General features: G+C 37.4%; 1 protein-coding gene across 1 annotated transcript in view; it reads left to right on the plus strand.

Annotated features, from left to right (window-relative positions):
* The window catches only part of DNAH8 (dynein axonemal heavy chain 8), a 337,653-nt gene that overhangs the window by 175,027 nt on the left and 138,364 nt on the right, over positions 1-24,262 (plus strand). The window contains exons 58-67 of the mRNA XM_057555266.1: positions 2,485-2,594; positions 7,415-7,578; positions 8,791-8,983; positions 11,753-11,875; positions 13,423-13,553; positions 15,746-15,899; positions 17,202-17,366; positions 18,749-18,975; positions 20,800-20,918; positions 23,327-23,430. Coding sequence (XP_057411249.1) covers positions 2,485-2,594; positions 7,415-7,578; positions 8,791-8,983; positions 11,753-11,875; positions 13,423-13,553; positions 15,746-15,899; positions 17,202-17,366; positions 18,749-18,975; positions 20,800-20,918; positions 23,327-23,430 — 1,490 coding nt within the window. The remainder of the gene's footprint in view (positions 1-2,484; positions 2,595-7,414; positions 7,579-8,790; positions 8,984-11,752; positions 11,876-13,422; positions 13,554-15,745; positions 15,900-17,201; positions 17,367-18,748; positions 18,976-20,799; positions 20,919-23,326; positions 23,431-24,262) is intronic.

Below are 24,262 nucleotides of genomic sequence, written 5' to 3' on the forward strand. Positions count from 1 at the left end.
AGAGGCTTCTAACGTGCTAGGACAATGTTGTATTCTTCAGTCTAGTGGCTGTACGTGAGTGTTTGCTTATTTGTTAAACTTTTATACACTGTTTGATATGATTAATATTGAAAATGAGACATGGAAACAAACCAGAAACTGAGGCTCAGAGAAGTAAAATAACTGCCCAATTAAGGCCATATAGCTAGTGCATGGCAAACGTGTGATGCTGATTCTGTTTTCTGATTCCACATCCCATGCTTTATATATAACACATTTGTGCCACAGGAAGCTGGAGGTCTAGAATCATAGGATTTCAGGAAGCAAAAAGGCCTTACAGGCATCTAGCACAACCAACCATGACGTTGGACAATTTCACGTTCCCTCAAGGCTGCTCTTCTTTGGTCTATGTGAATGAAGCCCAGTTTCTTTAGCTGACCCACCCTTCATAAACCTGCTATGCGCCTCTGAGCAGATATTCGTATTCATTTTCCTCTGAAAATACCATGCTCAGAACTGAACATACTGCTCAACATATAGTCTCACAGGGACGAAGTAGAGTTAAATCTTTTTTTGCGGTCTAACACCAAACACATTTTGGGACTTCAGGAACAGTCTATAACACAGTAGTTCCTGAGGGTGATTATGTCAGATTGTCACTGTGTTGGGTGTTTCCTAGGAACCATTACATCACCACCCAGGCCAGGGTGTTGACTGACTGCAGGTCAGGAGATATGGGGGTCCTGATTTCACTTCTGTCAACAACCAATCTGTGTGAACTTGAACAGTTTGCTTTACTTGTCTGTGCCTGGTCTCCTTATCTGTAAGATGAGGAAGTAGTCTCTAAGTTCTTTTCCAGCTCTTCTACTCTTCAGACTGAGGGCTGTTTTACAGGTTCCAGAGCCAGGTTTCCTGGGTTCAAACCTCAGATTCACCCACACACAAGGTGGGTGACCTTGGGCAAGTTACTAAACTCATATTAAAATGGGAATAATAATAACCTCTAGGTCCATCTGTGTTGTCACAAATGGCAATTCATGTCACACAGAGAAAGACAAATACCTATGGTCTCACTTATACATGGAATCTGGAAAACAAAACAAATGAACAAACAAAACAAAACAGAAACAGACTCATAGATAACAGAGAACAAACTGGTGGTTGCCAGAGGGGAGGAGAATGGGAAAATTGAGTGAAATAGGTGAAGGGGATTCAGAGGTATAAACTTCCAGTTATAAAATAAATAAGTCACAGGGATATAATATACAGAATTAGGAATATAGTCAATAATATAGTAATAATTTTGTACAGTGACAGATGGCTACTAGACTTACTGTGGTGATCATTTCTTTAATTGAGGTATAGTTGATTTGCAATGTTGTGTTAGTTTCAGGTGTACAGCAAAGTGATTCAGTTATACATACATATGTATCTATTTTTTTCTATTTCTTTTCAAAATGTTGAGTATAGTTATTACAAAATGTTGAGTATAGTTCCCTATGCTATACAGTAGGTCCTTATTAGTTATCTATTTTATATATAATAATGTGTATATGTCAATCCAAGTCTCCCAATTTATCCCTCCCCCCCATTTCCCCCCTGGTAACCTTAAGTTTGTTTTCTGTGTGTGTGGGTCTATTTCTGTTTTGCATATAAGCTCATTTGTATCATGTTTTTTAGATTCCAATATAAGCAATATCATATGTTATTTGTCTTTGCCTGGCTTGCTTCACTGAGTATAGTGATCTCTAGTTCCATCCATGTTGCTGCAAATGGCATTATTTCATTCTTTTTGATGGCTGAGTAATATTCCATTGTATATACGTACCACATCTTCTTTATCCATTCATCTGGCAGTAGACACTTAGATTGCTTCCATGTCTTGGCTATTATAAATAGTGCTGCTATGAACATTGGGGTGCATGTATCTTTTCGAATTGTGGTTTTCCCTGGATAAATGCACAGGAGTGGGATTGATGGATCATATGGTAACTCTATTTTTAGTTTTTTAAGGAACCTCCATACTGTTCACTATAGTGGCTGCACCAATTTACATTCCCACCAACAGTGTAGGGAGGGTTCCTTATCCTCCACACCCTCTCCGGCATTTATTATTTGTAGACTTTTTGATGATGGCCATTCTGACCAGTGTGATGTTTTAAATTTGAATCGCTATGTTGTACACCTGAAAATACCAAAATATTATATGTCGACTATACTTCAATAAAAATATAAATAAGAAAATGGGAATAATAATAATATCTACCTCAGATTCTTTCTCATAGGATGTTGGGAGGATTAAAGGAGTTAATACATATAAAATGCTTATCACTGCAGACTAAGCTTTGCTAGCCCCACTGCTGACTAACAGTCTTAGCTGATTCCTTGAGAGAAATTCTTCACATCACCTAGCTTAGTCATCTTGTAATGATTTATTCACTGGGATAAACATGTACCTTGTGATCTTATAGTAAGCTCGTACCTTCAATCTTGTTTATTTTTCAGGAGTTATTGGCTGTGGGTATTTTGATCCTTGCAGAAAGTTCAAACCCAAAATATGTGAGATGATTGTGAATTTGGTTTCAGCGAGCAGAGTGCTGTGGCAGTGGACTAAGGTACAGAATCATCCGTTGTCAATAATCAGAAAAAAAAAGTCAACAGTTATTCAGCCTAGTTCTGACCTCATGGCTCATGAAGTTATCATCACATCATGGGTAGTAGTGTTTTTCTGGAAAAGACAAATTAGGTGCTGAAGTAGATTTATGACACCTTTTCCTTCCAGGGAGCAAATATTCTGACTGAATGATGCTTTCCATATGTATGAGATATTACTGTAAACCAGACACGGCATCCAGGATAAAGTAGAGTTTTGCTGAAATGAGAACACTGCTTTTCCACTTGTTATCCTGATTTGTAACTCTTTGTATGTCTGGCTTCCCTACCTGTTGCCAACAACCAAACTGTGTCAGATACTCAGATGTTCACTGACTGAGGGAATACATGGATTTCCAGATATTCTTAGCTAACCAAGACTTAAAGTCCAACTTGTGGATTTCTCTGAGGTGGAGCATGAATTAGTAAATGGATGGAATGTACTCAACAAAATAGTCTAGATTTTAATACAGAGGTCAATGCCCTAAGTAAAACTCAGTAAGCATTGAGGCTGTCACCAGATGTCTGAAGGCAGACTCATGAAAAAGCAATTAAGGGTAGGTCTGAGATTTGCAAAAAAAAAAAAAACAACAAGGTTGATATATTTGCTAAAAAAAGTTGGTGAAGGAGATGAGGATTAATTGTCATAGTTCACTATACATTCATTTGGCCACTTACACACCATCTGGGCAGAAGCTTATGTCCTGGGGAAGCTCCAGCATGGAGTTTCAGAAGGTCTGAGTGTCTGAGATAATTTTCTGTGGTAAGGTCCATCTATTTTCCAGTGGGGCTATTGTTCAATTTAATGTGCCCATATACATATTTTTCTGGAAAGCTTTGGCCTTCCTGGTATCTTTCCATCAAAGCTTCTTTTGTTTTATGAATGTTTATCAGCTTCACTTCCTCACATTTCTTTACCTCTTTAACCCGTTTTGTACGAGTTTTCATTTCCACTGCTCTCATCAAGGTCACCAAATTCCTCAGTCTTGCCAAATCCAAGGGTTGGTTTCTTCTTCCTCTGACATGACTCTTTAGCAGCATTTGACGTAAAGGATCCCTCTAAACACTTTCTTCACTTGGCTTCAGAAGGGCCTCTTGCTCTTGGTTTTCTTCCTACCTCACTGGCTACCTTTTCTAAGTCCCCACTCTTTCCCCTCCTCTAAATACTGGAGTGCACTTGATCTCCATGTTGGGACCTCATCTCTACCTCCATTCGTACTCAGGTAACCTCATCCAGCTTCATGGCTTTAAACACCATCTCTGTGCTGATGACTTCAAAATCAGCACTTCCATCCCAGGCCTCTTTGCCCGGCTCCAGACTTGTTTCTTTCTTTTTAAAAAATTTTTTTAGCCTCACTGAGCAGTATGTGGGATCTTAGTTCCCTGACAAGGGATCGAACCTGCGCCCCCTGCATTGGAAGCACAGAGTCTTAACCACTGGACCCAAGTCTGGGAAGTCCCCCGACTTGTTTCTAACAGCTTAGTAGACACCACCGCTTCGATGTCTAATAACCATCTCAAAGTTAACATGTTCTTAGGTATGATCCTCCCTCAGAATTTTGTATCTTAATTATCCTGCTTCTCAGGCTAAAATACAGGGTTCCATCCTTGATTTGTCTCTCTTCTTCCCTACATCCAATCCATCAGCAAGTCTCAGTAACCAGGCTTTCAAAATATATACGGAAGCTGCGCACTTATTGCCATCTCACTGTGATCACCCTGCATGGTCCATCGCCTGCCCTCTGGACCATGCCGCGACTTCCTAACCAGTCTCCTTGCTTTCTTCTTGCCCTCCTAGAATCTGTTCTTTACACAGTCCTAAAATATTTTTTAAAAAGCACATCAGAGATCATCATTCCTTCTTAAAACCACCAGTAGATTCCCAGTTACACTTGCAGTGAAACACAGTGCCTAGCTCTGGCCTGTGAAACTCACCCTGAGTTGGCCCCTGCTTACTCCTCTTCCCTTCCATCGTTTTGCTCCAGCCATGCTGCCCTTCTCACTGTTTCTTGAACACCCCAAGTTTTTCATGCCTCTGGGCCATTATACTTCGTTTGACTCTTTCTCATCATTTTTACCTTCAGAGGGGGTTTCTCGGATCATTCTCTCTGAAATAACTGTCCACGACCCCATCACAGGCATTATCTGTCTCCTGACTCTACTTCATTTCTTCTAACCATGACTTTTATCATTACTATTTGCCTATCTGTTTATCAATATATTTGTTTCTTATTTATTGCCAGGCTCTCCCACTCGAATAGAAGGTTCCTGATGGCAGCAGATTTAGCTGTCCTATTTACCATGGTATTTTTGTAAGGGTAGTGGGAGGTGCTCAAAAACAGTCATTCACTCAAAAAATGAATGAATCTTCCTCCTCTCCCCAACCCCAAATAAGCAGCCTTCTTTGTATCTTTCCTTCAAATTTCTCATTTTCACAAAGCACTCCTTTAATCCACTCATGCCTTGTATATCACTTTATATTACTTTACATAGTTTTAAAGCAGAAGCAGGTGAGAAAAGAAAGAAGCTGACAAAAGTTAAAAGGAAATGTTGGAAGATAAGGAAAGAAGCAGGTTAATAAATGAGAAGAAAAGGGAAAGAAAGGACTTTATTTAATTCTCCTGAATAATTACTTCAGTTGCCAACGGCTGCCATCTTAGCTGCAGTCTTTTACAGGAAAGAAATAAAAGCAATATTCACATAGCCTTATCCCTTTATTTTTGCATATTTGTAATATAAGTGCATGCTTTACATTTTGGTGGGTAGAATGAACTTTTTGGCTTGGAATGGAACTGAGAGCAAAGAGGGAAATTGAAAGGTGATTGCTAACATAACACTTCTCTTTGTTCTATATCTCCTCTTGCTACCTGCTGTTTTAACTTGCACTGTGAATTAGCCTGTAGAAATTATTCTACAAACTCAATAGCGTACTTTTTCCATATAGAAAGGACATAGTCCATGAATAGGTACTAAAGAAAGCATTTGCTTTCCTGAATTAGTCATGTAGGGAGTCTGCTTTGTATCTCCAGAGTTATCATTGTTTCACTTTCAGAAATGATGCTGATGGTATCAATTACAATCTTTACACTTGGCCAGCAATACTTCCCACACCTAACACCTCAAATTTATACCTTAACTGGTATCTCTCTTTATAAGAAAGTGGACTGTGTCATGTTATAGCTTTGCCTATTAGGATTCTAGAAGTGGGTAGAAATAATAAGTAAATTAGTGTTCAAACAAACAAGCAAAACTCACAAAAACCACCAAGTAATTATAGCAGTATGTCAGAATTGCCTGCCAATTTCTTGCAGATATACAGATATATGAAAGCATGTTGACTGAGTTTGGATCCATAAGTGAAATCTAGATTATGATAAACGAGTGTATTTGTGGAAATCCAGATGCACTCAGGACCTTAATCAAAGCCATCTATAGAAGATGATCATTATTGACTTTAGACGTGAACATTCATTATTCTTAACTGAATGACAGCCAGCTCACACTCAGTTTTTTGTTATGACGTATTTCCGTATACACACTAATAAGGTTAATAATGATTAGGAATGCTTATTCCTACAATTCACATCATTTTTAAGAACTCAGGGGACAGTGGCTTGTTCAAAGCCTACTTATGGTGGTAGAACAAGAGTTGGAATCTGCATCCAGTGCATTATTCTTCAGTCCATCCTATTCAAGGTCTTAGGGTCTTTTAAATTCTGTGCTGGTTTATTTATGATGTGTTTTTTTTTCCCCATCAATGCTGTGACAAAAATATAAACTTAATTTTAGTTTATTTACTCAGCCTATTTTATTTAAAATAGGAACTGTGAAATAAAATCATTCTAAAAGCAGTTGTGCTTTTAGGTTTTTTAAATAATTAAGTAATTAATTAATTAACTATTTAAACATCTTTATTGGAATATAATTGCTTTACAATGGTGTGTTAGTTTCTGCTTTATAACAAAGTGAATCAGCTATACATATACATATATCCCCATATCTCTTCCCTCTTGCGTCTCCCTCCCACCCTCCCTATACCACCCCTCTAGGTGGTCACAAAGCACCGAGCTGATCTCCCTGTGCTATGCAGCTGCTTCCCACTAGCTATCTATTTTACAACTGGTGGTGTATATATGTCCATGTCACTCTCTCACTTCATCCCAGCTTACCCTTCCCCCTCCCCGTGTCCTCAAGTCCATTCTCTATGTCTGCATCTTTATTCCTGTCCTGCCCCTGGGTTCTTCAGAACCATTTTTTTGTTTTTTTTAGATTCCATATATATGTGTTAGCATATGGTATTTGTTTTCCTCTTTCTGACTTACTTCACTCTGTATGACAGACTCTAGGTCCAATAACTCAGTTTCGTTTCTTTTTATGGCTGAGTAATATTCCATTGTATATATGTGCCACATCTTCTTTATCCATTCATCTGTCGATGGACACTTAGGTTGCTTCCATGTCCTGGCTATTGTAAATAGTGCTGCAGTGAACATTGTGGTACATGACTCTTTTTGAATTATGGTTTTCTCAGGGTATATGGCCAGTAGTGGGATTGCTGGGTCATATGGTAGTTCTATTTTTAGTTTTTTAAGGAACCTCCATACTGTTCTCCATAGTGGCTGTATCAATTTACATTCCCACCAACAGTGCAAGAGGGTTACCTTTTCTCCACACCCTCTCCAGCATTTATTGTTTGTAGATTTTTTGATGGTGGCCATTCTTGTGCTTTTAATTTTATCTGAAAAGTAAATTGAGAGTATTACAATTTTTTTCCCAACTCTAGGTGAAGATGCTGCCTACTCCTTCTAAATTTCATTACATTTTCAATCTGCGAGATCTTTCCAGAATTTGGCAAGGAATGTTAACCGTAAAAGCCGAGGAGTGTGATTCAATTCCTGTTCTCCTGTCACTTTTCAAACACGAGTGCAACAGAGTAATTGCAGACAGGTGTATATTACAGCGCTTGAGTTTAAATGTACTATATAAGTAGTTTATACTAGTAGAATAATTCCTGCATTATCTACTCAAATAAGTAGAATAAAGGAGTATTATCTTAAATTGCTCTGGGGCTTGTGAAGCATGGATGTCATTTCCCACCTGCTGGTGGGAAAACGCTCTGCTAAGTTCCTTGAGTATTATTTCAACAGGACATTTTAAAAAATAACCGCATTATCAGAACGTTGATAACATTCAAAGGAAAATTTTGTTATGTATAGTTTCTAAAAAGTTTGAGGTCTGTGTAGTGAGAGCTCTGCTGCGTGGTGACATCTGGTACATAAGCTTAGTCATCTTTCTGAGCCTCTGTTCCCTCCTCTATAAAATATGGATGACAATGCTGGTCTTACAAAGCTGTAAAGGGCCTACCACAATGTCCCACGTAGGTGGTATCTGTCAGATGTTAGTCCCACTCCTTCCTCCCTTACCCCTCTGAAGTTATAAGTCTGAAAAGGACCTTCTTACGCTGTGTGCCCACAAACCTAGAAAGAGGATGCTCACCCACTACTGACTGTCAATTCTATGCTTCTATTGCAAGTTTTAGGGACCCTGAACCTCACCCACGGGACTCATCTATATTGTTAAAGAAAAAAGTTATTTGTGACACTTGTTGAAACAGTAAGACTCTCATAATTTATTCAAGACTATCATGATAGGTATAGGGCCTATACAGTGAGGTTTTGCAGTAAGGGTGAGAAATTGGGCTCAACTCCAAATACAACAAGGAAAAAGTGGGAATTTTTAACTGAGGAACAGGATGGAGGAGTTTGTTGGATGCGAAAGTTCTAAGAGGAAATAAGGGGGGGTCTGGGAGGATTCTGGCTAAACAGATTTAACAGGATTCTTGCTAAAATTAGATGGTGCAAAGAAGGACATGGAAGTCCAAAATTGGGGCTTAATAGGGAAGAGGATTTAGAGGAGCCTAAGTTTGGCCAAGGGGAGATTCTGTCAGTATTTTCTATAAGTGATACTATCAATGTTATAGCTCTCTTGGTTGGGGTTACATCTGCCTCTGGTCAGAAGGCAGAACATATTGTTTCCCTGTTCTGAGGTAATGGAGATACAGGATGGGGGCTGAGAGGAGGTGGAGAGGGGTTGAAACAATGTTCAGTTAGAAAAGATGCCTTCCTATTTTGCATTTTTACTCCTGTATTTTTGTTTCAGATTTATAACTCCTGATGATGAGCAGTGGTTTAATGCACATCTTATTCGTGCAGTTGAAGAAAATGTTAGCCCAGATGTGGGATCATATATGCTTCCTGAACCATACTTCGTAGATTTTCTCTGTGAGATTCCTGAACCAACTGGAGATGAACCTGAAGACACTGTGTTTGAAGTGCCCAAAATCTATGAATTGGTATTTATTTTCAGCTTTTTGGATCACTCACCTAACCACATATTTGCCATAACTTGTACGATAGTTATATGTTATGATTCGTGTTATCATACACCAAGTAAAATATTAATTTCAATGAAATTTAACAGCAATCCCATTAAAGTCAGATATAAGACAAGTATGCATACAATTATCACAGTTATTTAATATTGCTTTGAAAGTTCTAGGCAGTGCAACAAAAATGACAAAAAAGAAAATAGATGTAATTATCATATAGGAAAAAACAAAAATATCCTTATTTGCAGGTGATATGATTATCTCTTAATATAATCCAAGAGAATTTAAAATCTGTTTCAACTACTAAGAGTTCAGCTAGATGACCAAGTATGATATAAATATAAAACTGCGTAATTATTGTCTATATCAGAGGTTGGCAAATCACAGCCAGTGGTCCAAATCCAGCCTACCGCTGGTTTTTTGTTAGATTCATGAGCTAAGAAGGGTTTTTATATTTTTAAATGGGTAGAAAAAATCAAAAGAATAATAATATTGTGTAACATGAAAAGAATAATAATAATTAAAAAGATAAAAGAATAAAATAAAAAAAGAATAAAAAGAAGAATAAAAGAATAATAATATTGTGTGACATGAAAATTATATATAATATAAATTATATTATAATTAACCCTTTACAGAAAAAGGCTGCCATCTCTTGCCAAACAATCTCAAGACAGGAGATACAACATAAAAGTATTTCATTCAACAGCAACAAATATATAAAATATCAAGGAATAAACGTGATAAAACTTTACTTGGTTAAATGGCAACACATTGTTTTCCCTAAATTAACGTATAGGTTTAATGAAGCTTGAAACAAGACTCCAAAGAGATTTTTTTAAACAGGGTCACATAACACAGTAATTCTGAAGTGCATGTAGGTCAAAGAATTAAATGGAGAGAAACAATTTACAAAACAAATACGTGAATATTGACTTCAGAATAATTTGACTACATAAACAATGTAAAAGTTCTATCCATTTTTAAAGCTCCATAAGCAATATTAAGAAGCAAATAAAAACTGAGAAATATATTTGTTATATTACAACCTTAATTACCACAGATAGGAGTTAGTGCTAGGGTTCTTTTTTAATTTTTATTTTTTAAAATTAATTAATTAATTAATTTATAACATTTTTATTGGAGTATAATTGCTTTGCAATGTTGCGTTAGTTTCTGCCGTATAATAAGGCGGATCAGCTATATGTATACATATATCCCTATATCCCTCCCTCTTGCGCCTCCCTCCACCCTCCCTATTCCACCCCTCCAGGTGGTCACAAAGCACCAGCTGATCTGCCTGTGCTATGCAGCTGCTTCCCACTAGCTATCTACTTTACATTTGGTAGTGTGTATATGTCAATGCTACTCTCTCACTTTGTCTCAGCTTACCCTTCCCCCTCCACGTGTCCTCAAGTCCATTCTCTACGTCTGCGTATTTATTCCTGTCCTGCCCCTAGGTTCATCAGAACCATTTTTTTTTTTTTTTAGATTCCATATATATGTGTTAACATACTACTGTTTTTCTCTTTCTGATTTACTTCACTCTGTATGACAGACTCTAGGTCCATCCACCTCACTACAAATAACTCAGTTTCATTTCTTTTCATGGCTGAGTAATATTCCATTGTATATAAGTGCCTCATCTTCTTTATCCATTCATCTGTCGATGGACACTTAGGTTGCTTCCATGTCCTGGCTATTGTAAATAGTGCTGCAATAAACATTGTGGTACATGACTCTTTTTGAATTATGGTTTTGTCAGGGTATATGCCCAGGAGTGGGATTGCTGGGTCGTATGGTAGTTCTATTTTTAGTTTTTTAAGGAACCTCCATACTGTTCTCCATAGTGGCTGTATCAATTTACATTCCCACCAACAGTGCAAGAGGGTTACCTTTTCTCCACACCCTCTCCAGCATTTATTGTTTGTAGATTTTTTGATGATGGCCATTCTGACTGGTGTGAGATGATACCTCATTGTAGTTTTGATTTGCATTTCTCTAATGATTAGTGATGTTGAGCATCCTTTCATGTGTTTGTTGGCAATCTATATATCTTCTTTGGAGAAATGTCTATTTAGGTCTTCTGCCCATTTTTGGATTGGGTTGTTTGTTTTTTTGATATTGAACTACATGAGCTGCTTGTATATTTTGGAGATTGATCCTTTGTCAGTTGCTACATTTGCAAATATTTTCTCCCATTCTGAGGGTTGTCTTTTCATCTTGTTTATGGTTTCCTTTGCTGTGCAAAAGAGTTTCATTAGGTCTCATTTGTTTATTTTTGTTTTTATTTCCATTTCTCTAGGAGGTGGGTCAACAAGAATCTTGCTGTGATTTATGTCATAGAGTGTTCTGCCTATGTTTTCCTCTAAGAGTTTTATAGTGTCTGGCCTTACATTTAGGTCTTTAACCCATTTTGAGTTTATTTTTGTGTATGGTGTTAGGAAGTGTTCTAATTTCATTCTTTCACATGTAGCTGTCCAGTTTTCCCAAGTGCTAGGGTTCTTGAAGGAAGAGGTCAGGAATGACTTCATACTGGAAACCAACCAGTTAGGTTTCAGACCTCTGAAAATGGAAATAACTAAAAGTCGGCTAATCCATGACAAATTTTTGGAAATCTGTAAGGTTTAAAGCATTTTTTTTTAGAATTACTTTTGAATGTCTTTACAATTGCTGCTTTCCTAAATTTTGCATCTTAAATATTATTTTTTTCTCTCTCCCCCCCACCCATAGGTACCATCCTTTGAATTTCTGTCTGAAAAACTCCAGTTTTACCAGAGACAGTTCAATGATATCATTAGAGGAACATCTCTTGATCTGGTGTTTTTTAAAGATGCAATGACTCATCTTATTAAGGTTCTAACTATTGACTGTTTACTGATATAAATAGATCATATAAAAGCTTGGTAAATTTCACAGATAAACTGTTTCAGAGAATAAATATATAGTATCGGGTAGTGTATAGAAGAGAGTCTATAGGTTGAGTCAGTTCACTGTCTCACAAAACAAAGGCTTAATCAGAAACCGCTTATTTGAATCCGCCTACATGAAAGCAAATGTTTTTCAAGGGCAAACTGATGGGTTTTGTGTTCAGAGCTTTTGACTCGCTGAGTCAAAGAGTTTTACTTTCCTAGACAGTAACCTGGAGAACCCTATGAAAAAAATATTCCCTCCTCAAATTACATTTTGATGTGATGGGAATCCTGCTCCCCATGGAGGAAAAGTTGATGCTTTAAAAAATGTCAATTTCATGATTGGCTTACAGATTATGGGCAAACTGATGGGGAAAGGGGAAAGGTGGATGGGTGTATAGGACTGATTAAAAAATAGAAACCAACTAGAGGCAGCACCAGAAAAGGAGCATGGCTTGATCCAAGTCTGAAGGGCTGCAGAAAGGAGTTGTTTATTTGTATAATTTGTAGATCAAAAAAGGGGTTTCTCCAACAAAGTAGGATAGGGAGGTTTCATGAAGAGGAGGCAGTTAACTCTGTGTTTATTACAGAATCATCTTCTACAAAACTAGTGAATTTCCAGGTGCTCTAGGATTGTTTCACATTCATCTATTCAACAAGTAATTATTGAGTACCTACTGTGGCTAGATCTTGGGGGCCTGGAACCCTGTTCTAGGTGTAAAACCACATAAGTGATTAACATATTTAAAATATAATAGAATTGATACATACCAAGGTGTCTGCCATCTGTAAAACTTGAATTAAAAAAAATTGTGTACTAGTGATAATGAATTTAGTGATCTGTCTAGACTTTCTTCCTCATCAGTGACATTAATGTAAAAGGCAGCTTTTTAGCAATGTCTGCAATTGGCCTGCATAAGATTCGAGCCACAATTTGAGCCTTATCCTCCCTGAAGGAATCAACCATAGAAAAGCAACACAAGGCTAAAGTCTGTTTCCCTAAGTTTTTTTTCTACAAATGTCTTCCTGCCCCATTTTAAGTAGAATTTTGGTACTTTAAAAAATTTTTCATTGGCAGAGATATGATAGAGGTAGTATTTGTTGTAGAGCTAGGTGTCTACATAAGTCAGTGTGTTAGACTGATGATAATAAGCAAACAATTCTAAACTTCTTTCTACAGATTGGGAAGAGCAGTTCCATTATCCACTGAGTCTGAAAATAATAAAATTACACACACACACACACACACACAGGGAAAATAGTTTTGAAATAGGAGATGGGAAAGCCAATTTGCTCTCTTTTTCATGATGTAAATATAGATGGGCAAGGAAAGAACTGGAATTGAATAAATCAATATGAAACCTTTTGCATTAAAGGAAAAAGTCTAATGTAGTCTAGAAGCATGTGGTCAAACCTTGGACCCATTTAGTGCAAGCAAATGTAAACAGTTGAATTCTATTTTCAAATATATACTATTTTGTTTCAAAACAGATTTCACGAATAATCCGAACATCATGTGGAAATGCATTGCTGGTGGGCGTCGGTGGTTCGGGAAAACAAAGTCTTTCAAGATTGGCTTCTTTTATAGCTGGGTATCAAATATTCCAGATAACATTAACCAGGTAAGATAAAATGAAACTCGCCGGTATGTTTTTTTCTATGGTTAATTTCACTGGAGTAAAATGTTTACTTAAAAATTTACAATTAGGTGTATTTCTTTTTCAAGTAAACTTTGTATTTGAGTGTAACATACATAAAGAAATGTACACAAATCATGGGTGTCAAAAAGTAAGTACACCTATGTAGTTAGCTCACAGATAAAGAAATAAAACATCACTAGCACCCAGAAGTACCCCTCAGGGTCCTGTCCCAGTCACTACCCTCCCAACGGGAACAATATTCTGATTTCTAAGCCCATTGATCGATTTTGCCTATGTTTTAGCTTTATGTCAGTCAAATCATATGGGATTTACTCTTTTGTGTCCAGTTTCTGTTGCTTGCACTGTTTGTGAGATTCATCCATGATGCTGCATGTAGCACTAGTTTGTTCATTTTTATTGCTGTGGAACCTTCCATTTTACCACATATTACCACAATTTGTTTATCCATTATACTGTTGATAAACATTTGTGGGGTTTTCTTTTTGCAAATATAGCTGTTATGAATATTTTTGTACATATCTGAGTATACTCCTAGAGATAGAAGTGCTGGGTATAATAATGCAAGGGGGAGTGAGTGAGGAGTCAAGACAGAGGAGGAAACCTGGAGTGGTTTCCAGAAACCCAGGAAGTAGAGAATTAGCCTGAAACTGTGGATTCAATTAAAGCATGAAAAGTGGCAACTAATGTTTCAAAACTTTCAGTGCATTGGATGGGGGCAGAAGCCACATTGCGTTAAGGAGGTGAAGAAGCAGAGATAATAAGTTTAGAAACTCCTCAAGAAGCTTAGCTATGAAAGAAAGAAGCGAGAGAGGTCAGGACCTAGAGAGGGGTGTGCTGTGACTATGTCTATATATTGCAAAAGCAATTACCTAACAGTCAGTTTAATTTTTAAAAATGAGCAAAATGGCTGTGACTTAACTGACTGGTCAGTGAGAGGGTAACCCTAACAGCACCAGACCACACCACCTCTGAGGAAGGATGTGGGCTGTGTTCCTCTCGTAGGTGCAGCTACTTCTCAGCAAATTAACTTACCAGTTCCCCATTTCAATGAATTCTCCCCCTTGGGAATTATTTGACAGGACATATGGTCTCTTTTTGATGGCATTCCTTTTGCCAAGGTCTACAAGATTTTTAACTAAAGTGCCACCCAGAAGGACTTCTAAGGCACTCCTAGTTTAAAAATAGGCTATTTATTCATTTAAATGTACGTATGCTACATCATGTCTAATGCCCACAAAAACCTTTACAAATAGGTAATTATCTTCATTTTGCAGATGAGGAAACAAGCTGACAAATGTGAAGGAACTTTTCTAAAGCTGCAGAGCAGGGATTTGAACCCTGGTCTTTCTGGTTTCAATGCCCATGATCTTTCCACTAGACCCTATGGCTTACACAAAACTCCCTATTACCTGCACTGTGAAACCTCCTTCAAATAAGGGTGTCTTTATAATCCCTTTCATCGATCTACCCACTCGGCTTTATATGCAACACTTAAGAAAATGTCTGCTTTATTTTTACACATCACATCGTTTCTGGTAACACATTCCTTTTGCAGGAAACAGAGTAAACAAAAAAAACAAAAGACCAAGATCTTCTCTTTTCATAATCTGTAACCACATAATTGTAACACTTCTATTATTTATATCACATTGCATAATGCATCTTTTTCTGAGGGCTTTCTCTGAATCTAGCCATTTAGTAAGATGTGCAAATTACCACTTTATGTAATTCATCATTAATTTTATTTGTAATTTATCTTGATTTTCTCACCAGTCTAAGCTCACCGAAATTTCAGATTAGTTTTAAATATTATACATATATTCACTTGGGCAAAAAAGTCTGTTACTGAGGACTGTTCAATTGTGGAGAATAAAAGTTCATTTCCCTGTTCCCAGTTATTGTTCCTGAGCCACTTCTGGTAAATTCCCCATTTCTCACTTCTCAAACTAAATAAAACCTGTTTATGTAGAGTGGTAACATATAGCTATTTAGCTCTGTGTTTTCTAGCAGGCACTGTTACTTAGTATCTATTGGAGCAGGTGCAGATTATGCTCTAATTATCATGGATTATATTGTGTTTTGAAATAAATTATGATTTTATATATATATATATATATTTTTAATTTAAAACTTCCTGCCACTTCTCTTTTTAGGTCTTATAATGTGAGCAACCTAACAGAGGATTTAAAAACTTTGTACAAAGTTGCTGGTGCTGATGGCAAAGGCATCACTTTTATCTTTACTGACAATGAAATAAAAGATGAGGCATTTCTAGAATATCTCAACAACCTGCTATCTTCAGGGGAGGTATGTCTCAAAAGTAGAGAAAGAGCTTGTATTTTAAAAATGTAAATCCGAATAGAAAAAGCAGCAACCCTTCAGAAGTGAGGCCATTTAGCACACATTTTTCATTTTAGAAATGATTAACGTATAAGGTTCAATAGATTTTTTGAAGTTTCTCTGAAATTAATGCTGTTCATCTCCAGATATTTTATATGCTTTCTTCCATTTTAAATATGGTTCCTTATTTGTCTCTTCAATCTTCAGTTTGATCCTATAATTTATTTTAGGAGAAGCAAAGTTATCTATCTATCTATCTAATAACCAGGAGTATAGAATGGTTGAAAGAGTTCCACTAACTGTAAGTAAGTAGATGTTTGTGTCACCACTGCTGACACCACTTGTATCAGCACTTCTGTGACCACCCACATGCTGGTACTTCATTAGTAGTATACACAGGACTCAGCATAGTTGGACTTATGGCTAAGATTTATTACAGCAACACAGTAAGGATTCACAGCTGGATCAGTAAAGAAAAAGACACATCGGGGGAGTCTGGGGAAATCCATGTGCATGCTTACTATGGTCTCACTAAAGGGTCCATACAGAATGTGTTTTCTGTCCACATGAAGTGAAGTGCAGAAACACATGTGCTGTTTCTGTTTTGGGAAGCCCATATGAGACTCTGAATTCAAGGTCTTCTCGGGAGGTGGTTGTGTAGTCATTCTCTGCCTAGCCACAACTGCCAAAATTCCAGACTCCCAGAAGGAAAGCAGATGTTCACCATCTATCCCAATGTTTGTATAAATAGTCTAGGTACAGTGGAACAACCTTATCAATTAGTAATGGAGGAGACATTCCAAAAACCCAGTTCCCAGATGCCAGGCAAGGGCCAGCCCTGCAAGCACACCCTTCTCAAGATCAGACCTGCCGTGTGAACTCTCTTCCTTTCACAGTGGTGTGTATTGATGCTTACTGGTGCATGATCTAGTTAACTACTTTGGAACCAGAGTTGAGACTGACTGTGAGTCAGAACAGAGGGCATCACTGGACATTTAAAGAGATGATTGGAATGATAGAGGAGATGGCTTTTTGGTAATAAGCTGTTTGAGCCAAAGGAAACATAATTTGCTCCTGATTGAGCTGCTGAATAAAAAGTTGCACTCTTGTAATCGCTGACAAACTAGAGATTTGATTGTGGAGATGCAGGAAAAAATATGAAAAGAGGTAACATGTGAGGGTAGGGGAGCAGAAGGACCAGACTTCGGCAGTGCATTGGCTGTTGGGAACTCTTAAAGTACTGAACACTCTCTTGTCTATTCCTCAAAGATCTCCAGTTTGTTTGCACGAGATGAAATGGATGAAATCACCCAAGGGCTGATATCAGTGATGAAGAGGGAGCTACCTCGCCATCCTCCCACCTTTGATAATCTGTATGAATACTTCATTTCAAGATCAAGGAAGAACTTGCATGTTGTTCTCTGCTTTTCTCCAGTGAGTTTTTATTTTATTTATTTCTATGTAGGAGGAGTTACTTCTTTGAATATACTTAGTTCTTTGAATGTACTTTCTCTGATGAGATTTGTCAGAACTGAACACTTGTTACATTGAATTAAAATCAACTCTTTACTAACACCAATCTTCACTGACCAAAATCTCATGCCAAAGTGTGAAAATTTAAAATATTCATCTTATCAGTGATTATTGCCTAGCCTAGAACTTTCATTACCTAGAGACAGAGATTATTTGATTTGTAAGGGATTTGGTGATGTAGTCTTGTTCAGCTCTATCTCCAATATAGACATACTGTCTAGAATGTCCCTGACGTAGGATTGAATGTGCTGTCCAGTATAGTAACCATTAGCCATGTCTATCCATTTAAATTGTGCTCAGTTAAAATAAATTAAAAATAAAAATCCAATTTCTCAGTCCCACTAGCTGCATTTCAAGTGCTCAATAGCTACCTGTGGCTAGTGGCTACCATACTGGAAAGCACACATAAAGAACATTTCCATCATCACAGAAAGTTCTATTGGGCAGCTCTGCTCTTGGGGGGAAGGGAAGGTATCTCACTAACTTATAGGGCGACTTGCTTAATTTTTAGATAGTCTGATAGCCAGAAAGTTCTTCTTTACAAACAGTGGAATTTTGTTTTTGTCTTTTCCCCTGTGATTCTTCTTCTTCTTTTTTTTATTCATTTATTTATTTATTTTTGGCTGCATTGGGTCTTTGTTGCTACTGTGCCTGGGCTTTCTCTAGTTGTGGCGAGCGGGGGCTACTCTTCGTTGCGGTGTGCGGGCTTCTCATTGCGGTGGCTTCTCTTGTTGTGCAGTGCAGGCTCTAGGCGCCCGGGCTTCGGTAGCTGTGGCGTGTGGGCTCAGTTGTGGCTCGCAGGCTCTAGAGCGCAGGCTCAGTAGTTGTGGCGCACGGGCTTAGTTGCTCCGTGGCATGTGGATCTTCCCGGACCAGGGCTCAAACCCATGTCCCCTGCGTTGGCAGGTGGATTCTTAACCAAGGAAGTCCCTTCCCTGTGATTCTATTTGTCCTGTAAAATGAACCCGATCCCTCTCCCACATATAGCTCTTCAGATATTTGGAGAAAGTTTTTGCAGACTCCCTAAGTCGTTTCCTTTTTAGACCAAACACCTCCCGTTCCTTCTGCTGTTCTCATGTGCCCTAGTGTCCAGGCCTTTCATGGTCTAGAAATATTACTTCCTTTCATCTGGACACTTAATTTACATATTAATGCAGCCCAAGAAGGTTCCTGGAAAAAAATTTGTGGTGTCATATACTATTGGCTCAGGATATATAAATGTCCCTCTGGCTGACTTACAATCCTTTCGTGTTTCTAATGCTTTTTGACTTTTCTGTCGATAGGTTGGTGAGAAGTTCCGTGCCCGCTCTTTGAAATTTCCTGGCTTGATATCAGGCTGCACCATGGACTGGTTCAGTCGCTGGCCGAAGGAGGCTCTGGTTGCGGTGTCCTCCTATTTCATTTCAGGCTATAGCATCGTCTGCTCTAGTGACACCAAAAGACAAGTTGTAGAAACAATGGGCCTCTTTCACGACATGGTTTCAGAGAGCTGTGAAAGTTACTTCCAAAGGTAAGTGACATTACATAAGCACGATAACTACAGAAACACAAAGTTCACTCCAAAGAGGAATTAAATGTAACATCCAGTAAGAGACTCGTCATAGTGATTGAGCACAAAATCCCAGCTGCACTTAGATATTTTTCCTTGCTTTGATGTTCTAGTGATTATGTATAGAAACGATGATAAGTAAGTGAGATTTAAAAATTAACTAGTATCTCTTTCCCTCCAGACCGCAAAGTAACAGACGCTTAATGAATCATTTTATTTCATTTGCTTAATTTAATTTTTTTTGGAAATGACTTAAAATAATTCATTATAAACTGTTTAAAATTAGTTTCTTATTCAAGTGCATTATTTATTTTGATTAAAGAAGTCCACTCTTCTAAAGTTTCATTATTGCCTTATGCTAAGGGAACATTTAGGTTTTGTGTTTGCATCATTTAATCTTATCCATGTTTTCATGCGAAATAATTATGAAGCTAAATTTTAATTGACTGCAGAAGAGTCCAGTCCGTAAAAGCAGAAATGGTGTTCATGATGTGAAAGCTGGTGTTGGCAGTTTAAGAATATAGCATTTTTTCCCAAAGTGTGATAGTCACTGCGTACTATTGCTCTGAATAAAGATGGGCCACCCTGGGTCTCTAGAACAGTGGGCTTCTTCCTTAGGGTTAATGCAGAGGCTTTAGGGAGTGCAGAACCTCCCAGAAAGACTAGGCCTATTTTTCTGCATAGAGAGTCTGGGTAACACTTTAATTGATTTTCCAGGGGGGCGGGGGTTCCTATCTCACAAGTTTGTTTATCCTGTATCGTTTTTTTTATTTAAATCCATACTTGGACCATCCTCTTAAATAATTCTAGATAATCTCCCAGATTCTCTTGGTAAATCCGTGTGTATTAATCCTCTCTGCTGGGAAGATTTTCTTTCTACTTAACTTGAACTCCACCCCTACTACCATCAACTGTGGAGCTACAAAAACCTACATCTTTATTTTTTTAAATTTTGGTGTATTTTCCAAAGTTTTCATATCCTCTTAGGTTGTAGAAGTTTATTCTGAAAGCAATATTTATATAATGCTTTAAAAATAGTCATATATATGCCAAAGTCCTTAAAAATTTTTTTAATGTTAAAAATCTTCAGAACTCCAAAAGTGAAATTTTAATATAAAATAAATTTAATTTAATATAAAAATATAATTTTATAGTATGTGAAGGTCTCTTCTTTGACTTGAGTTTCTCCTGTATAAAATTATTCCTTTTATTTATTTCTATTGTTAAATGTAATTATTATACTAAAGCCCATAGTGAGTTGAATGTTTGAATCGAGTGTGCCTGATTTCAAGGACTATCCAGCCATTTAGGGGAGAGGTTGGTTTTCACCTTTGTAAGCCTACTCAGCTGGGTTTCTAGCAGAGAAGAGGTGTGTAGCAAATACCAGGTGAATGAAAAAGGATCTCAGCACAAGTTCATTTCAACCACTTATCCCTAATATTTGTACAGAATTTTAAAGTTTACAAAGTGTGTTTACATAAGCTGTCTTATTTTTTGATTTTCACAAAATTCTGGGAGGTGTAGGGCAGTGATTCTTTTCTCAATTTTCCAGATGAGGAAACAGAAGCCCAGAATGGGCATAGGGTCAAGTCAAAACATCAGTTAGAGATTTAGTATTCTTTCCGCCTCACCTCTAGGTTTCTATTCACAATGCCTGCCCTCTTGCTAGTGAATCACTCTCCAGAATTACACTGATTTCACAGTGAGAAGAGCGTCTCTATTGACATTTTAGGAGAGTATGTCAGAATGATAGAGATGAAGATCTTTTTTCTTTTCTACTTTCAGATACCGCCGAAGAGCACACGTGACTCCCAAGTCTTACCTCTCATTTATAAATGGTTATAAAAACATTTATGCTGAAAAGGTGAAATGTATTAATGAACAAGCTGAACGTATGAATATTGGTAAGTGGAACAGAATCTTATCTTTTAGGGCTTGTCTGATAGGGATCCCAATATTTTGTTTGGTGGATATTGTTGTATTTGAAAACAAAATATTGATTTTCTTGTTAGTAATAGATTATTTTGAGGGATACCCTTATGGGTCTTTTGACCTGTCAAGAAACTCCGGGCAGAAAAAATCTAAACAGAGGTGGACTGTTTTTTTTTTTTTTAATGGATGTTAACTAAATTTATTGAGGTGATCATTTTGCAATACATACATATATCAAATCATTATGATGTCCACCTTAAACTAATATAATGTTACATGATAATTAAAAAAAAGAATCTATACTCAGCCATAAACAAGAACGAAATAATGCCTTTTGCAGCAACATGGATGGACCTAGAGACTATCATACAAAGCGAAGCAAGTCAGACAGAGAAAGAAAAATATCATATAATATCACTTACATGTGGAATCTAAAAAATGATACAAATGAATCTATTTACAAAACAGAAATAGACTCACAGATTTAGAAAACAAACCTACGGTCACCAAAGGGGAAAGAGATGGAGGGGAGGGATAAATTAGGAGGTTGGGATTAACATATACACACTACTAGATATAAAATAATCAACAAGGACCTACTGTATATAGCACAGGGAACTCTACTCAATACTCTGTAATAACCTTTATGGGAAAAGAATCAGCAAAAGAATAGATATATGTATATGTATAACTAAATCACTTTGCTGTACTACTGAAACTAGCACAACATTGTAAATCAACTATACTCCAATATAAAATAAAAATTAAAAAAAAAAGAATCTGTTCTGTTCGTATATACCATGTATGTGACCACTGTGTACACACATATACAAATGACACTGACTGTAAAGTAGTAAAACTGATTTCACCAGCTATAAGGGAAGACAGTTCTCTATATTATAGTTAACACATTTTATTTATGGCTGCTGTGATAGAGGTGGGCTGTTTTTCTTCCAGAACCATTTTATTCAACTCCTTCAACTTTGGGTCCACCCTGTTGGTCAGCGAGTCACCACAGTCGCTGAGTTGCTGCTTGCAGATGGGGAAAAGCCAGCTCTTAGGAACACCACAATTTCAGTTTTTGGTTTCATTACAATTTCTCTCAATTTGTGTGAACTTTGCCGTGTTAATGCTTCTCAAATTTCTAACAAAGAAAAAGACAAAACAGAAACAAAAACGAACAAATAAAACCAAGAAGAGAGTTTACGTGAGCAATGATTTTATGAGTGTCTAGTATATGTAACATAAGCAGGAAAAGTGTAAGTGGGGACGGATTTTATGTGCAGCAAGCATTTGGCCCAAATAATCCAAAACACCTTAGTGCTGTCTTTTCACGTCTACACAGAACGTGGTCACAAAGCATAAAGGTCTGTGAAGTTATGGTGATAAGAACCCTATGAGAGAAACTTTCTGCTGTTGTCTTTCTAATGGCTCACCTTCTTGAAGCTTGTCTATATGATGCTCTAGACTCAGGGGTGTGCTGAAGCTACTTGGCACTGGCTCATGAGAACTGATGATTAAATTAGGAATTTTATGATCTGGTTGCTAACGCAGGCTTTATTAAAAATTAATTAACTTACAATTTAATTATGTTAAAAGTGAGGGCAATAAATACTCAAAACTCATTACTTCTTAGTTATTTTTACTTTATTTTACTCTTATTAATGTTCTTGAGGAACACTATTATTTCTATTCTATCTGTGTGGTAGAAATATTATATAATGGTGTGTTACTGAGAACCTCTTGGTAGCTTGAAATCAGACATGGTGAGAGTATTTACACCACAGAAACTGGAAACCATACAAATAAGTGCCCTCACCCCAGACCCTGATGCTAAATGTTTACCAACACACCTCCATCTAGAGCCCAGTCGGAATGTGAGACTTTAGTTAACCAGTTATTTTTCACTAGAGCACTGAGATTCTCAGAGCCAGTTGCAGAAGTTTTAGCAGTTATTTTCATTTTTATAGCAGAGAACCACAAAAAAACGTTAATATATTATCTGTCTCATTTGTCATGTCAGCTGCAATATGATTCAAAGGCAAAACAATGATAGTTACAAAGCCAAGGAAAGCATAAGTTTGTCAAATAAGTTCCCTGGCTAAATTCAGCTTACTCATTATAGCAATGTGACTTTCCCTTAAATGTAACTAGATGATATTCTTCAGTCAGAGCTATTTTCTTCATTTCCTGATGAAACTCTCAGAAATATGGTCAGTATTGTTGCTCCTAAAATATGTATATTTTTAAAGCATTTTGTCCATGATTATTTTGTGTTTGTTATAGTACAAATTATGGTGCCTTATAAGTAGTAAATATTGAATAAATGTTTGATGAGGGGATAGTCATATACTCAGTGTATATGTGTGTGTTTGTAAAGGTCTTGATAAGCTGATGGAGGCAAGTGAATCTGTTGCAAAACTCTCTCAGGATCTTGCAGTCAAGGAGAAGGAATTGGCAGTGGCATCTGTAAAAGCAGATGAAGTGAGTTGGCACTTATTTTATCACTACTGTGAGGAATATTTTTCCATATTAAAAAAAAGCATTGTTTAAAAACGTTATTAAAAAGTAAACAGGGTATAAGCCTACAGACTATTTCTGGTAAGATAATGTTTACAAAGACCATTAGATTTTTTTTTTTAAATTTTTTAATTTTTGGCTGTGTTAGGTCTTTGTTTCTGTGCAAGGGCTTTCTCTAGTTGCGGCAAGTAGGGGCCACTCTTCATCGCGGTGCGCGGGCCTCTCACTATCGCGGCCTCTCCCGTTGCGGAGCACAGGCTCCAGACGCGCAGGCTCAGTAGTTGTGGCTCACGGGCCTAGTTGCTCCGCGGCATGTGGGATCTTCCCAGACCAGGGCTCGAACCCGTGTCCCCTGCATTGGCAGGCAGATTCTCAACCACTGAGCCACCAGGGAAGCCCATATATTTTTGTTTAACTTATACCAAGACATACCTAAACTATTATATCCTCTACTTGGTCTAAGACTATTTTTTTCTTCCCTGGTTCTGTCTGTCTCTCTTGCTTTCTGTCATCTGTTTAGGAAATTTCTGCTTGACTGCAAGTTGTATTTGGTCTTCTCTTTAAGTTCCCTGCATGCTCTAGGTTTCTGGGATAACCCAAGTCCCATCTGAAGTTTGTGTCGAGGAAGGAAAAAGATAAAAAGAAGAGTTGGTTGAGTTTGTTTGTTTTTTTAGAGATACACCTCCCAAGGTGATAGGGATATATGTGTGCTGCTCCTTTATCTACAACTCCTCCCCCCAGTCTCAGACCGCTTTCAGCTTTCACTCACTGAGAGTCAGTTAAGAATGGATACTTG

This window comes from Balaenoptera acutorostrata, chromosome 10 (assembly GCF_949987535.1).
Source record: "Balaenoptera acutorostrata chromosome 10, mBalAcu1.1, whole genome shotgun sequence".
Lineage (NCBI taxonomy): Eukaryota > Metazoa > Chordata > Mammalia > Artiodactyla > Balaenopteridae > Balaenoptera > Balaenoptera acutorostrata.